This window comes from Vigna umbellata, chromosome 3, assembly GCF_029865625.1.
Source record: "Vigna umbellata cultivar VRB3 chromosome 3, Vumbellata_1.0, whole genome shotgun sequence".
NCBI lineage: Eukaryota > Viridiplantae > Streptophyta > Magnoliopsida > Fabales > Fabaceae > Vigna > Vigna umbellata.
Window position 1 is genome coordinate 8,178,229 of NC_142167.1, and position 17,734 is coordinate 8,195,962.

Sequence of the window (17,734 nt, forward strand, 5' to 3'; positions counted from 1 at the left end):
TTCCCTTAAAATTAACATGTTACTAAATGATGTATGAATATGATGCATGATAATAAAATAACATGACAAAACAAAACACATGCATGGTATGAAATGTAATATCATAAAAAAACGAACAGCGTGAGGGTTACAGAAGCATATATTCCTCCCATCGTGCCCTACCAAAGGTTCACTGCTTTGAGTTCAAGGTCAAGTATATGCAATCTCACAAGGATGATTTCCTGAACCTAAAGGTCAAAGGTCACTAGAGCTATGGCCCCCTTCATAGCATCTCCACAACAGTCGAGTAATCAACTAGGTGTGAAAACACATATGAAGAGAACAGACTCTAGCTGGAGTTCTCACGATAGCCAAACAGGAAGTACATCCCAGAGTGACACCGCTACACAACTCCTCTAATTCTAAGCTACGCTCAGACCCGGGTATAGGGCCCCACTCATGATATGCCAAAAGTGTGTGTGTGAAGGGAGGAAATTATGCACACCCAAACCCTCACCTGCAAAACAACCAGAAAAATTCCCAGGCAGATATAAACATATTGTCTACCCTAGGGTTCAATATTCCACAGTTATTGCAGTTATTCCGAATATCAAGCATAGATAGAGAAAAGGGAAAGAAAAACACAAAGCAAAACCACACCCAATTCGCGCATCTAATTAAATGGCTCGACTCTCTAAACGTCCCCAGCGGAGTCGCCATCTGTCGCGACCGGAATCGCGACGGGACGACGATCCAAAAAAGAAACGGGTTTTGAAAAGAGATTTGGAGTCGCCACCATAGTTTATTATGGAAAACTATGGAAAAACCTCAAAACGATAAAGCACGGTCCACGAAAACCAGATTCTGGGTTCGGGAGTCGGTTACGTGTAGGGAAGGTATTAGCACCCTACAACGCCAGCCCTAAGGTAGTACCTTTAACTAAATACGCGAATTTGATATGGGTTTCAAAATGTTTAACTATCCCTAAAATAAAAATAAAAATAAACAAAACATATTTTTTTTAGTTTTTTGGGCCCGACAAGGATTGACCTTGCTCCTACGTATTCTCATTCAAAATGAGAAATCAGGGTTACGTAGTTCTAGCTGAAAGACTGTTTGTTTGTTTGAAAAAGCAGATGTTTTTAATTTTTGGAGATTTTTATGTTTTTAATATTTTCGAGAAAAAGAAGGTAATGAGTACTAGGCCGACGCGAACGGTCGCACGAGTACTCACCTTTAAAATGATATTTAAATATTTTTAATTATTTTTGAAAAGAAAGATAACGATATTAAGCACTAGGCCGATGCGAACGCATACTTTTTGTAAATTTATTTAAGGAAGAAGAAGAGGTTTTTAGCACAAGGACGACGCGAGCGGTCACACGTGCACTCATACTGTTATCTGCTTATTTAGGAAGACTTGAGAGTATTGAGTGCTAGGCTGATGCGGACGATCGCACGAGCACTCATACCCTCGTTTAATATTACATAAATAAGAGAGAAAGGTATTGAACACTAGGACGATGCGAGCGATCACACGAGTGTTCAACCTTCAAAACATATTTTTGAAATTTTAAGAAGAAAAGAAAAGGTTTTTAGCACAAGGACGACGCGAGCGGTCACACGTGTGCTTAAACCTTTAAAACGCATACTTTTTGTAAATTTATTTAAGGAAGAAGAAGAGGTTTTTAGCACCAGGACGACGCGAGCGGTCACACGTGTGCTTAAACCTTTAAAACATATTTTTGTAAATTTTATTTAAAGAAGAAGAAAAAGGTTTTTAGCACAAGGAAGACGCGAGCGGTCACACGTGTGCTTAAACCTTTAAAACATATTTTTGTAAATTTTATTTAAGGAACAAGAAGAGGTTTTTAGCACAAGGACGACGCGAGCGGTCACACGTGTGCTTAAACCTTTAAAACGTATTTTTTGAAATTTTATTTAAGAAAAGAAGAAGAGGTTTTTAGCACAAGGACGACGCGAGCGGTCACACGTGCGCTTAAACCTTTAAAACTTTTCTTGTAAATTTATTTATTTAAAATATTGTATTATTAGATGTTTAAAATAAATACAACAAAATAAGAGAAAAAGATAAATAAATAAATAGAAATAAAAAAATAAATAAAAAAATAAAATAAATAAACAAAAGAAATGAAAATGACTGAACGGATGTTAAGGACAGATTCAGAATAATGAGCGTTCGTTAAGTAAAGAACGAACGTTCATTGGAGGGAGAGGACGAACGTCCACTGGGGAACATAACGAACGGACGTTTAGAAATGTGAGCTGAATGACGAGCGTTCGTCGAGAGATATGACGAACGGACGTTGAGAACGAAGGCTCAATAACGAACGCTCGTTGAAGGCATGGCGAACAGACGTTGAGAAATTGAGGCTGAGTAACGAGCGTTCATTGGTTCGGAAACGAACGCTCGTTCGTTTGGATAACGAGCGTTCGCTCGTTTGGATAACGAACGTTCGTTCGTTTAGATAACGAGCGTTCACTCGCTTGGATAACGAGCGTTCGCTCGTTTGGATAACGAGCGTTCGTTCGTTTGGATAACGAGCGTTCATTCGTTTGGATAACGAGCGTTCGCTCGTTTGGATAACGAGCGTTCGCTCGTTTGGATAACGAGCGCTCGTTGGTGAGAAAGTTGAACGAACGGTCAAAAAAAAAAGTCTTAAGATAACGAGCGTTCGCTCGTTAGGATAATGAGCGCTCGTTGGTTAGGTTGTTGAACGAACGGTCAAAATGCTTAAAGATAGCGAGCGTTCGCTCGTTTGGACGAACGGTCAAGAAGTCCTTAGGTTAACGAGCGTTCGCTCATTTGCATAACGAACGCTCGTTCATTTAGGGTAACAAACGCGCGTTCGTTCATTCCTGGGCTTGGCCCGCAGGGGCAGTTTCTAACCTAGAATTTCCCTAGGGGTCCCGTCTTCCCATTCTCATTTGCTCACGCGCCGTTATTCCCAGATGATACCAATGCCTCCTTCTCTCTGATCAAAAGGGTTCACTCTGTCACTCAACGGCCACGTCTCCGATTGACCACCACAGACCTGACTAGCCACTGCAACGAAGATGGCCACCGTATCACCGCCTTCACAAACCAGCTACCACGCCATTATCTCTCTCGATCTAGCCACTGCACCACGCCACGCCACACCGCGCCGCTGCTTCTTTATTGTTATCTACTCTCTCCGACACCGGCAACCCAGTGAGGGGTTCGTCTCCGCCAGTTCAAACACACGGTCCGCCACTTCTTCGTTGAGCTATTCGTCTTTCACCGCCGAGACCATCGTTGGCCGTCGCTCCAGCTCATTCCCTCCTTCTTCGATTGTGCAATGGATTTTGGATTTGGTTTATTGATATTGACCGTGAGCGTGAGAGTTAGGAAGGAGAAAGGGAGCAGGGTGAAACAGAGAATGAATGGAAGGGGAGGTTGGTGAAGAGGGAACTCATGGTGCTCAGAGGAAAATCATTCATGATGGAGAAAAAAAAAAAAAAAAAAAAAAAAGAGCAGCAGAAGCAGTTATGCAGTAAGCGTTCATGATGAGTTTGGGTGCACAGATGAACCAGAAATTTACCTGCTGCTATGGTTGCCGCTATCGCTCTGTATAGCCAGTGACCTCTTCTTGCCGGTGCCGGTGCCAAACTCTGGATGATGATCCCAGATGATGATTCCCTACGTGCTCTTTCTCCTTTTTTTTTTCTCTGATCCCCCCCAAAATCCTCCCAACAATCTTGGAATTATCCTATTCTAACCACCTGGTCTCCCCGCTTTCTCCTTCCCCAAAATCTTAGAAAAAATCCCTCTAACAAACTGGTTCCCCCTTCCTCAGACATGCTTCCCATACGTGCCCTTTTCCACGTTTTCCTTTTTTCTATTTTTTACTTTTTCCAATTTTATTTTACTTATTTTCATTATTCTTAATTTTAATTTTACTTTTCAATTTTTTTTAACTATTTTGATTAATTAACTTTATTAAAACAAATTGAAAATAAGAAATAAAATAGAAATTGAATTAAAAGCAAATATCTAGATACATAAAAAAAATAAAATAAAATAAAATAAAAAGGTAAAATAAAAGAAAAATAATAAAAACACATTTTTTCAACCCGGACAAAATTGGGTGTTGACACCCACCATTGCTGCCATCATGAAATTACATCCTAAGGAGCTTGAAGACAGGATGATGATGAGGAATCAAGTGCATGGGTTATCACAGGGATATCTAGAGCAGTATTTACATCACTTGGCTGATAAAGAGGATTGGGAAACTTTCATGGATGTATTAGCCCTCACCATATATGGCATTGTCTTGTTTCCCAAAATAGAAGAATTTGTGGATTATACCGCGATAGACGTCTTCGTGGCAAGTAAAACCAGATCAGAGAATCCTGTAACAGCAGTTCTTGCGGATGTTTATGGGACCTTAAGTTTTTGCCATGAGAGAAAGGGAAAGAAGATTCTTTGTTGCTTACCGACGTTGTATACATGGATGAAAACGCGCGTGTTTAAGGAGATGGTCGACGTCAAGAGTCTATCGGAGACTTTGTCACATCAAGGGCTTAAAGGTAAAGGAGGAAACGATTGGGCCCGATTCCTTGCCAGCTTGAGCGAAAGAAGTATAAAATGGCGCCTTCCTTGGCTCGGAAATAAACTGGCTATACAGCATTGTGGTAGTTTTCCTAATGTGCCTCTCATAGGTGCCCGGTACTGTATCAATTACAACCCCCTTTTGGTGCAAAGACAATTTGGGCATCCCATAAAAGGGGCACCTTCATCAGATTACCTTGCTATCCTATTCATTTATTACGAAGACGGGCATTTCATCGAATTGTTAAGAAAGGTTAAAAGCGCCTGGGAAAATGTTGTTCGAGCAGAGAAGGACTTGAGGGATGGAGTAGTGGATAGCAGGGTTAGTTATCATACCTGGATTCTGGAGAGAGTGAAAGTAGTCAAATTGCCTTTCAAGCCAATCAAAGATCAATCAGCTAGTGAAGGACCATCCCAAGCCCCAGAAAGTGAAGAGGTGCAACAATTGAAGGCTGAGATGGAGAAATTGAAGGTGAGGAATGCTAGGTTGGGAAACGAATTACAAAGGGCGCGTAATGATCTTGTGGATATGAGAAGTGATAATGAAGAAAAGTCGCGAGCTTATGAAAACATTGTCAAAAGCCAGAAGGCTGAGAGGGATTACACATTTCGAGTGAAACAGGATCTAGCGGCTGCAAGTAAGGAATTATCCATGAGGGTAAATGAGAAGAAGGTGGCTTTAGAAGAGGGAAAGCAGTGGAAGCACCTCTATAAAGAAGCCAAAAGAGATAAACGAGAAGCCTTGAAGAGACTAAGAGAAGCGCAGGTGCAGGTAGAAAAAGCAGGGCATGAGATGAAAGAGATGGCCATGTCGTTTGAGGCGGATATGAACCGGGAGCGTTGGAAGTTAGCAGAAGCAGAAGAAGAGCATCGAACTCTGATAAAACAAATGGAGGAATATATTGAGGAACAGGAGGAGCGATGGAGGTCGATAGAATTTGAAGAAAGGCATCAGGCCTTGATAAAGCAAATGAAAGAGCACATCGCAGAGCAAGAAATGGCTGTAAAGCATTGGAAGGAAAGCTTCGCTCAGTTGGCTGCTTTGGCAAATGGGGCAATCGAAGACATCCCCAGGATGGTGTCGAATGCTGAAGCTAGTACTCATTTTCGTAATTCACCAGCGGAAATAGAATTGTTTATTAATCATTGTAAATGGTTGGTGGGAGAGATGAAATCTTTCATTGCCCGGGCGCGGGATTGATGTACATCATAATTGTGTTTTGTTCCTTAGACGATGTATTGGATCAAATTTTCTTTAAATGAAAGATCGGGGATGTTGTTTGGTATCGGCTTGTGTTAATTTTCCATCAGTATTGTCATTGTTATCCTGTGATTTCCACTTATCACTAGCATGCATCATGTTTTCTTTTGTTTTGCATTTTTCATCCTTATCTAATTTAATTTAATAAAAAAATAAGCAGCAGTACAAGTGAGAAAACAACGGCAAATTTTCCACGACATCCGTACAGGACCAGAGCTAACTCGAAGGTCATGGAGAATTGGGAGCAATCACACGAGTCTATTAAGGCTGATGTCAGCCAGTTGAAGGATCAGATGGCCCAGATTTTGGCGGCTCTCGAAGCCCTAAAGACTACGGGAGGGGCGACGCCTGCGCAAGTTGAGGGAAGTGCTCAATATTACCCTCCGGTGTTCAGTTCTGGGAGCCAATCTGTTCCGTTCCCAATGTATGGATTGCCTCCAGGTTACACCCCACCGTTGGGAGAATACACAGAAGGGGAGCAGACTTCATTCTCTTTCCCTACCACTGCCAATGTGCCGCCAATCAGTACACAAGGACCTGTTGTAATGTCCGCACCTATGGTAAATGAAGGAATGCATGCAAACATGTCTGATGGAATACGAGTAACTCCGGTGCCACCGGTATTACCGGAGAGGGCTTTTCTACAGGGGCTGCACCACATACCTCGTTTCAGGGGGTAATTGGTAATGTCGACGGAGCAAAGGATAAACTTGAGAGCCTAGAGGCAAGATTGAGGGCTGTTGATGGGTATGAAAGTTATGGATTCGGAGATGTTGCCAGATTGAGTTTGGTTCCTGGCGTCAAAATACCACATAAGTTCAAAGCGCCAGATTTTGAGAAGTATAAGGGAAATACATGCCCTGAGAGCCATCTGACCATGTTTTGCAGAAAGATGGCTGCATATGCTTATGATGAGTAGCTGCTCATTCATGTTTTTCAAGATAGTTTGGTTGGAGTGGCGTTAAACTGGTATACCCATTTGGAGCCGACTCGAATTCGTTGTTGGGCGGACTTGGCTGATGCTTTTGTGAAACAGTACATATACAATACACATGTGGCGCCAGATCGTTTACAGCTGCAAAACATGTCGAAGAAAGATAACGAAAGTTTTAAGGAGTATGCTCAACGGTGGAGGGAATTGGCTGCACAAGTTGAGCCACCTTTGTATGATAGAGAAATGGTGGCAATGTTTGTAAATACGCTCCAACCACCATTTTATGAACATATGGTGGGGAATGTATCTTCAAATTTTGCCGATATCATCGTGATAGGTGAGCGGATAGAGATCGGATTGAAAAATGGGAAGATTGCATATGGCTCGTCGGCGGGTGCAAATTCCAAACAACCCAATTTCAACTCAGGGAAAAGAAAGGAAGGAGATGTGCATGCAACATCTGCAACCCCCGTGTGGAGAGGTCAGGCTCCCACCCATAACTATCGACCGTACTAGGGTCAACATCCACATGCAGCTAACGCGTCATTCGGTCATCAAATTAGGCCTCAACAACAACCGGGGTACTATCAACCACAATACATCCCGACGAATAATTGGAGGGGAGGGGAAAATGTAGGTTCCAATATGAATGTGGGTCCCAATACTTATCCAAGAAGGAACCAAGAAAGAAATTATGTTAATTTTACCCCAATTCCTACAAATTATACGGAATTATTGTCTCATCTTATCAAACAAGGGTTAGTTGTTGTTTGTCCCCTGAAGCCTTTGCAGCCTCCGTACCCAAGAGGTTATGATGCAGATGCAAAGTGTAGTTATCATGGAGGGGCCGCTGGTCATTCCACTAAGAGGTGTCTGGCTTTCAAGCATAAAGTGCAGACTCTAATTGATTCTGGGTGGTTAAAGTTCCAAGAGGATAAGCCTAATGTTGAGGCCAATCCTTTATCTGGGCATGGAAGTGCTTCGACGAATGCTGTCGAAGTGAAAGAACATGAGCTGGTGAGAAATGTGAAAGAAGTCAAGAGCTCTAGGAGGTTTATTTTGGAGGCGTTGCTGAAAGTGGGTATCTTGAAGGGTGATTATGATGAGAGTATGGCATGCGCGCTCCACCCAGAGGCTGAGCACTCTATTGAGGAGTGTGTTGAGTTTGAAGAAATTCTGCAAGACCTGCTAGATCGTGGCCTGATGCAGGTATGCTACAAGAATGAGGAGGGAGATGTATTTGCACAAATTGGTGATGAATCCGACATGATTTTACCAGAACCATTGGTGATTCGTTTCACTAAGACTACCTCTATCCCACCAACTCAAGGAAGGTCGCCTGTAGTTATCCATGTACCAGCCCCTTTTCCTTACAAGAACGAAAAAGCCGTCCCATGGAGATATGGGACGCATGCGTCAGGCGAAACGCAAAGCATTGACCCTGTCGTCAAAACCATATCAGGGATAGGGGGAATGACTAGGAGTGGTCGAATTTTCACATCACCAGAGTTGGCTCGAGAAAGGGTTAATGATAAGGAAGCAACGATGGCCGCGAAGGCAAAAGAATTCTTAAAGGGGAAGGGTGCACAGACAGAGGAAATCCCCGACAAGGAAGAGAGGAGAGAAGTTTCTGAAGAGGAGGCTTGCGAATTTTTAAAATTCATACAACAAAGTGAATATAAGGTGGTGGAACAGTTAAACCGTATGCCTGCTCGTATATCCTTGTTAGACTTGCTCATGCATTCGGCATCACATAAAAAGTTGCTAATGAAGATACTCAGTGAGGCTCACGTGGAGCAAGGTATTTCGTTGATTAAATTCGAAGGTATTGTTGGCAATATTGTTGCTAATAATTATCTCACTTTTACGGATGATGAGATACCAGCTGAGGGAAGAGGGCATAACAAGGCTCTTCACATCTCTGTGAAATGCCTGGATCATGTTATTGCGCGTGTTTTAGTGGACAATGGGTCCTCCTTGAATGTCATGCCGAAAGCAACTCTGGAAAAGCTACCTTGCGAAGGAATGCATATGAGGCCTAGTTCAATGATTGTGAGGGCGTTTGATGGTAGTAAACGAGAAGTGATGGGAGAGGTGGAATTACCAATGCAAGTTGGCCCATGTGTTTTTCAAATAACGTTCCAGGTTATGGATATCCTGCCAGCTTATAGTTGTCTGTTGGGGCGCCCATGGATTCATTCGGCGGGAGTTGTGCCTTCTACACTACACCAGAAGTTGAAGTATGTGATGGGAGATAAGCTGGTGATAGTATCAGGAGAAGAAGATCTTCTTGTGAGTGGGCCATCATCCACGCGCTACATCGAGGTGGCTGAAGAAGCTCTCGAGACAGCCTTCCAATCGTTGGAGATTGTGGGAAATGCTTGTGTGGAACCGTTTCCAGTAAATCCTCATCTATCATGTGCTTCTATTATGATGGCCAAGATTATGATAAAAGAGGACTATATATATGGGGAAGGTTTGGGCAAATATCGGCAGGGGCGAGCATTCCCTCTAGAAATCGTTGAAAATAAGAACAGATATGGCTTGGGGTACAAACCTACCAAGGAAGACAGGAAAAGGATGATTGAAGAAAGAAAAGAACGCAGTTTGGCCCGTGCAGAAAGTAGAGGGCCCAGAGAGAGCAAAATTCACATTGTTGACATCAAGGAAAGTTTCCGCAGTGCTGGGTGGATCAATACTGGTCAGGTAGCGGCTGTGGAAGATGAAGAAAGGCCTCAAAGTTTGAGCTTTGTGTGGGCTTGCTCCCCTGATACTCAACTCGACAATTGGGAAACACTGGATTTACCTGTGATGCTTAATGTGAACAAAATGTAATAGTTTTAATTAAGCTTATAGTTTCTATTGGGGCTTTAGAACTGAAGTTTTGCGGATTGATTCTTTTTACTTTTCACTCAGCGTGATAATAAAGTTGCATTTCATCATCATTTGGCATTTTTCTTTGTTTATCTTATTTATTTATACGTTTTCATAAATTTAAATGATGCAGATGTGACAATGATTGTTTTGAAAATAACGATATCAATGTTCCTAATTTTGAGCACCCTATCAATAATACGGAAGATGATTTCGAAGATGATGTGGAACCCTCTCCAGAATTGTTGAGATTAGTGGAACAAGAATCTAAGGAGATAAAACCCCATCAGGAGGAGATTGAAATACTCAACTTGGGAGAGAAGGATGAGATAAAGGAAGTGAAAATCGGTACTAGTATGAAAACGGAAGTGAGGGAAAGATTGCGTGCCCTATTGAAGGAGTTTAAAGATGTGTTCGCATGGTCTTACAATGACATGCCGGGTCTGGATACCGATATTGTGCAGCATAAGCTCCCACTCAAGCCAGAATGCCCTCCAGTCAAGCAAAAACTAAGAAGAATGAAGCCGGAAATGTCACTAAAAATTAAAGAGGAGGTCCAAAAGCAATTTGACGCAGGATTTTTGGCTGTGGCAAGATACCCACAATGGGTAGCGAATGTGGTACCAGTGCCTAAGAAGGATGGGAAAGTTCGGATGTGTGTTGACTACCGTGATTTGAATCGTGCAAGTCCGAAGGATAATTTCCCGTTACCACACATCGATACTCTGGTTGATAATACGACCAAATTTTCGTTATTTTCGTTCATGGATGGATTCTCGGGATATAATCAAATTAAAATGGCACCGGAAGATATGGAAAAAACGACCTTTATCACGTTATGGGGAACATTCTGTTATAAGGTGATGTCTTTCGGACTCAAGAATGCTAGAGCAACATACCAAAGGGCAATGGTGACACTCTTTCATGATATGATGCATAAGGAAATTGAAGTTTATGTGGATGACATGATTGCAAAATCGGAATCAGAAGAGGAGCATATTTTCAATCTAAGGAAATTATTTGAGAGACTGAGAAAGTACAAACTCAGGTTAAATCCTGCCAAATGCACGTTTGGAGTAAAGTCTGGAAAATTGTTGGGCTTTATTGTCAGCCAAAGAGAGATAGAAGTTGATCCTGACAAAGTAAGAGCGATAACGGAAATGCCTGCGCCCAGAACAGAAAAGGAGGTTCGAGGTTTTTTGGGAAGATTGAACTACATTGCTAGGTTCATCTCCCAATTAACTGCTACTTGTGAACCAATGTTCAAGTTACTACGGAAAAATCAGGTCGTAGTCTGGAATGAAGATTGTCAAGTTGCTTTTGAAAAGGTCAAACAATACCTGCAAGACCCTCCTGTATTGCGTCCACCTATGCCAGGAAGACCGCTCATTTTGTATTTGACCGTATTGGATAATTCAATGGGTTGTGTATTGGGTCAGCATGATGAAGATGGGAAAAGAGAGCATGCTATATATTACTTGAGCAAAAGATTCACAGATTGCGAACAACGATATTCGTCGTTAGAGCGAACTTGTTGTGCACTGGCGTGGGCTACTCATCGTCTAAGGCAATACATGTTGAGCCACTCTACTTGGTTGATATCCAAGATGGATCCTATCAAGTATATTTTTGAAAAGCCTGCTCTCACTGGAAGGATAGCTCGATGGCAGATGCTATTGTCAGAGTACGACATTGTATATGTTACTCAGAAATCTATCAAGGGTAGCGCTTTAGCGGAATATTTAGCCCATCAGCCCATTAATGATTATCAGCCAATGCAACCTGAATTTCCTGATGAAGATATCATGGCTTTATTTGCTGAGAATAAAGAGGACAAAAATGAAAAAGCTTGGACGGTATTATTCGATGGGGCCTCGAATGTAATGGGGCATGGAATAGGGGCAGTGCTTATCTCTCCTAAGAATCAATACATTCCAATGACGGCAAGGTTGTGTTTTAATTGCACGAATAATATCGCAGAATATGAAGTATGTGCCATGGGTATTCGAGCAGCAATAGAGTCTAAAGCAAAAATTCTGGATGTATATGGAGATTCAGCTTTGGTCATCCATCAATTGAAGGGAGAATGGGAGACTAGGGATACTAAATTAATTCCATACCAAGCTTACATCAGGGGATTAATTGAGTATTTCGATTCCATCACGTTTAATCATATACCACGAGAAGATAATCAATTAGCAGACGCATTGGCTACCTTGTCATCGATGTTTGAAGTTGATCAAGATGCAGAATTGCCAATGATTGAAATGAAGAGTCATGCGAGGCCAGCGTATTGTCATTTCATCGAAGAGGAGGTAGATGGTAAACCTTGGTACTTTGATATCAAGCATTATCTTAGGACCCGAGAATATCCAGAAAAGGCATCAGAAAACGACAAAAGGGCGTTAAGGAGCTTGGTTGGCAGTTTCATTTTGAGTGGGGATATTCTATATAAGAGGAATCATGACATGGTTCTCCTTAGATGCGTAGATACAAAAGAAGCCGAGCTGATACTAAAAGAAGTACACGAGGGTACATTTGGCACGCACATGAATGGGCACTCAATGGCCAGGAAGATACTGAGAGCGGGGTATTTTTGGTTGACTATGGAAAATGATTGTTGTACACATGTGAGAAAGTGTGAGAAATGCCAGGTATACGCAACTAAAATCAATGTTCCACCCACGACCTTGAACGTGTTGTCTGCACCATGGCCCTTTTCGATGTGGGGAATAGATGTCATCGGAGCTATAGAGCCAAAGGCATCAAATGGACACCGTTTCATATTAGTTGCAATCGATTATTTCACCAAATGGGTTGAGGCTGCTTCTTATGCTAATGTGACTAGAAAGGTGGTGACCAAGTTCATAAAAAGGGAGTTGATTTGCAGATACGGGCTCCCTAACAGGATCATCACTGATAATGCCACTAACTTGAACAACCAGATGATGACAGAGTTATGTGAGGAGTTCAAAATTCATCATCTTAATTCTTCTCCTTATCGTCCAAAGATGAATGGGGCAGTGGAGGCTGCTAACAAAAATATCAAGAAGATTGTGCAGAAGATGGTGGTCACATATAAGGATTGGCATGAAATGCTTCCTTTTGCTTTGCATGGTTATCGCACTTCAGTACGAACATCGATTGGGGCAACGCCTTTCTCGCTTGTATATGGAATGGAGGCAGTACTTCCGTTTGAAGTGAAAATTCCGTCCTTACGAGTTTTAATGGAAACCTAGTTAGAAGAAGCTGAGTGGGTTCAAGCTCGTTTCGACCAGCTCAATCTCATCGATGAAAAAAGACTAACAGTAGTATGCCATGGACAATTGTACCAAAGAAGAATGAAGAAGGCATTTGACAAAAAGGTACACCCAAGAGAATTTCATGAAGGTGAGCTGGTGTTGAAGAAGATTCTACCCATACAAAAGGATCATAGAGGCAAATGGACTCCAAATTATGAAGGGCCATTTGTAGTGAAGAAAGCATTTTCTGGTGGGGCACTAATTCTCACGAGAATGGACGGAGAGGAGTTACCATTGCCAGTTAACTCTGATGCAGTAAAAAAGTTTTACGCATGATGATTCCGTGATAGTGGTTGCCATTAAGGGGATGTTGATATTATCGTTAAAGATTATTGTACTCTGTGTTTTTTTTTTAATAAGTGAAGTTCACGCGAATTCATTCATATTTTGGTTGTTTGCATTCCACCTGAAATATTGCATGTCACGCTGAGCTGTTAAGTAGTCAAGGAAAAATGAAAATGAAAATAAGTAAACACATGTTGATAAAAGCATCACAGGTATATCAGGTTAGTGAGCTCGGTCCTGGAGGATGTCGATAAAGGAAAACGGAAAAAAAGGTCACATGTTGAGTTTGTTGTTAATAAAGTTGTCAAGGACATAGTATTTTCAAAAAAAAAAGGTTTTGAAAAAATACCGTTGGTGAGTCCTTTCCTGATTCAAGGTTTTGGGTGTAACCGGTGTTCCTTTCTTGATAAAGCATCTGCATTCACATTACTTGAACCCTATTTTTTCGTGTCCCTTAAGACAAAGGATTGCCATACGTCTAATATTGGGGCAATTTTCATTATGTTACATATCACCGATAATCCGTTGATCAAGGAGATATATATATATATATATATATATATATATATATATATATATATATATATATATATATAAAAGGAAAGGAGAAAACAAAGGAAACAAAGCAAAGGAAAAATGAAGTGGATGTGTCAAACACTACATAGTTTTGTTTCAGGTTTAAATTCAAGAGAAAGTCAGACAAACAAGATTCAGAGTGACGTGTGGCCATTTTTCCTTATCCAATCGTCAAAAGCAGTTCATCCAATTGCACCCCTTTTGAGCCAAAATTCATAATTGTTTTCATCACCCTATACAAGAATCATTAGCATATCGACGTCAACTTAAAAACATACATCATAAGCATCCAAAGTTGAGGAGGAAATCTCTAAAAGGAAGAAAGAAAAACAAAACAAAAATGAAAAGGAAAGTATCGTAAAGGACCACAGCAGGGGCAACAAAAAGAATGATCCAAAGGGAAAGAAAGAAAAAAAACAACAATAAAGGATGCCTGAAGTTCAAATCTCTAAAGACAGTTGACTGGGCACCTTGCAAATGATTCTTGTTTAAAAACTTTAACCGTCAAACACTTATTTGGGCCTTCATTATCCTTTCTTTCAAAACCTTTTGACCTTTAACCAAGGTACAAGCTAATAAAAGTCCACGCTGACTGAAAACTGTTTGTCCTAATCTTTCTCACGAATTTAACTTGGAAACAGAATGATGTGGTGAACGACGCATTCAGTTTAAAAAAAAAACAAAGGGTCTCCCTGTCAATCGAAGATCATCCAATTTGGGGGGAATCCTTCATACCCAAATCTTTTCACTTTTCCAAAGCATACTTATTGTGCAAAATTGGGGCAATATGGGAGCCCAACATGTTAATAGCACTTTCCCCCAAATAAGGGACACGCATACGTTAATATTTGCTCACAGAAAATCATTATTCATCTGCTTTTCATAACCATTCTTCCACATCCTACAGGGTTCAAGTTAATTTGGATTGCAAAAAGCGATAAAAAGAATTTTAACTCAGGGTTACACTTTCTTCCTGCTCATCAAAGGGTTTTATACATATCAACGTTGTTTTTAAGGAATGCGTTTTGAACGTACATCGTGTTTGTTGACAATATTAACAATGGATTCCAAGCATGGAACTTTCAAAAAAAAAATGATGATGATGAAAAGCGAGAGTAAAAGAAAAGAACAAAATGAAAGTCTCATGTGTCTATGCATTCATGCATCATCATGACATAACATCATCTCAGAGGAAGCAAGGAGAATTGTTTGCAAAATCTTCATGTTTAACTCGGCATTTATCAACTTTTCAAAGCTACAAATCAAGGTTTTAATTTTCTGTTATCGGCCCTCTGCATGGCAAGGGTCGGATTTAAATTTCTGTTCTGTGAGTTTGGCCCTCTGCGAGGCAATGGTCAAATCCAGGTTTTAGTTTTCTGTTATCGACCCTCTGCATGGCAATGGTCGGATTTAAATTTCTGTTCTGTGAGTTTGGCCCTCTGCGAGGCAATGGTCAAATCCAGGTTTTAGTTTTCTGTTATCGGCCCTCTGCATGGCAATGGTCGGATTTAAATTTCTGTTCTGTGAGTTTGGCCCTCTGCGAAGCAATGGTCAAATCCAGGTTTTAATTTTCTGTTATCGACCCTCTGCATGGCAATGGTCGGATTTAAATTTTTGTTCTGTGAGTTTGGCCCTCTGCGAGGCAATGGTCAAATCTAGGTTTTAATTTTCTGTTATCGACCCTCTGCATGGCAATGGTCGGATTTAAATTTTCGTTCTGTGAGTTTGGCCCTCTGCGAGGCAATGGTCAAATCCAGGTTTTAATTTTCTGTTATCGACCCTCTGCATGGCAATGGTCGGATTTAAATTTATGTTCTGCGAGTTTGGCCCTTTGCGAGGCAATGGTCAAATCCAGGTTTTAGTTTTTTGTTACTGATACTTTACTTGACATTGGTCGTTTGGCATCGTGACTTGAACCATTTTGTTTGTTTTCTTTCATGATTGAAACCCGGACAAAATTAGTGTCTTTATCTTTACTTAGCCTTACTTAAATAATACGAAAAGATTAAATTTTCATATTATTTAGTAATATCTAAGTAAAGAGGGGCAGTTGTCAACACTCAATTTTGTCCGGGTTGAAAAAATGTGTTTTTATTGGTTTTTTTTATTTTTATTTTTTTATTTTACTTTATTCTACCTTTTTGTTTTATTCTATTTTTATGTATTTAGATTTTTGCTTTTAATTCAATTTCTATTTTTCTTATCTTCAATTTGTTTTAATAGAGTTAATTAATCAAAATAATTAAAAAAATTGAAAAATAAAATTAAAAAAAAATAATAAAATTTAAAAATAAAATAAAAATTAAAAAAAAAGGGAAATAAAAAACGTGGAAAAGGGGGAGAGGATGTATGGGATGCGTGTCTGGAGTGAGGGGGACAAGGTGGTTAGCAGAGAAGATTTTCCAAAGATTTTTGGGCAGGATTTTGTTGGGTCAGAGAGAGAAAAAGGAGAAAAGAGGGCACACGAGGAACGATCTTTTGGAATCATCATCCAGAGTCAGCATTGGCATCGGCACCGGCGAGAAGAGATCACCGGCTATACAGCTAGCAATAGCAGCAGCCATAGCAGCAGGTAAGTCTTTTATTCACCTGTGCATCCAGATTCATCATGTATGCTTACTGCTTAAATTCCATTCACCCCTATCTCGCCAACCCATACACCATTATCACAGAATCATCTATCCCACTCATGCTCATATGCACACTACACACTCATCGTTTCCAGTACCGAATAGGCAGGAATCAATCAAAAAAATCAATCAATAAACGATAAAATTAGGGGAAGCAGAGAGGGAAAAGTGGGGTTGCGGGATCATTTGGCATTCGAGAAAATCCTCGAATGGGGAAGGAGAAGAGTGGCGCCAGTGGCACCGGTGAGGTTAATGGCGCGATGGCGTTGAGTCCCGGTGGCCTGGGGCTGTTGAGAGGGAATCCGGTGGCCGTGGAGGTGACCGAGGAGGTAGACGAGGATAGGCACGGGGAGCATTATCGTAGCAGTGGTCGGGTTCGTCGTGAAGGTTTTAGCAATGGTGAAGTTGATGTTGATGGGTGATGATGACGCGAACGGATCGGAGATGAAGGTGGAGGAAAATCCTCCCTGAGAATCGCTGGTTTTCGAAGAGAGAAGAGTGGAGATGGTGGTGTCTTGGCTGACGGTGGTTCTGGTGGCGCGAGGTGCCGCCGGCGAGGCCAAGGCGTGTTCTGGTTGAGGCGACGGTGGCCAGTTATGGCATAGGCGACGGTGAGTATGTGGTGCAGAGTAGAAGACCTTAGGTCTCTATAGAAGGCGCGAGTTGGAGAGTGAGGAATGGGGATGAACCTCCTGAACCCCTAGGAAATTCTAGGTTAGAAATAATTTGATAACACTCTAGATTTACATATTTTTCTTTGTTAAAAATCATTTCTTAAATTTCTTTAGTTTTTAATTTCTTAGAATTAGGCTAGTTTTATGTTTTTCTCTTAATTCTTTAGTTTTATAAAATTTTAGTTAAAAATAGGTTTTTAGATGTAATTTTTAGCTTTTGTTAATTAGTAGGAAAATAATAATTTTTTTTTAGAAAATCTTTAATAAAAATCTTTCTTTTTAATTGTTAGATTTTTTTTCTTTAATTTGGTACTGTTTTTTTTTTGCAGAAAGGGGCTGGTGCTGTTTGAGCCAAATTAGAAAGTCCAGTGCTGATTAAAATGGAGTGCAGTGTGTGCAAGGAGTTGGGCTGAAGCCCTTTTGGATGGTTTAATGAAACACAACGTTTCATGCTGCGAGAAGGGGCAAAGGCTGGGAGTTCCCTATACTTCGTGCTTCATTTGTGCAAGAGGGAGCTTCTTTCCCCAAATTCTCTCAACCCCGCACCTAGGTTTCGTGTTCCAGCAAAAGAGAAGAACCATAGTAGTGATTAAGAACACAAGCTACAAGGCCCAAAAGGAAG

The 17,734-nt window shown here is 41.0% G+C and overlaps 1 protein-coding gene across 1 annotated transcript; it reads left to right on the forward strand.

Moving 5' to 3' along the window:
• Positions 1–3,057: 3,057 nt before the first annotated feature.
• On the forward strand, positions 3,058–9,606 carry LOC148201549 (uncharacterized). The gene is made up of 5 exons (XM_088109428.1): positions 3,058–3,336; positions 7,696–8,397; positions 8,455–8,572; positions 8,732–8,944; positions 9,041–9,606. The coding sequence occupies exons 1-5, from the start codon at positions 3,058–3,060 to the stop codon at positions 9,604–9,606; spliced, it is 1,878 nt and encodes a 625-aa protein (XP_087965554.1).
• Positions 9,607–17,734: the final 8,128 nt, after the last annotated feature.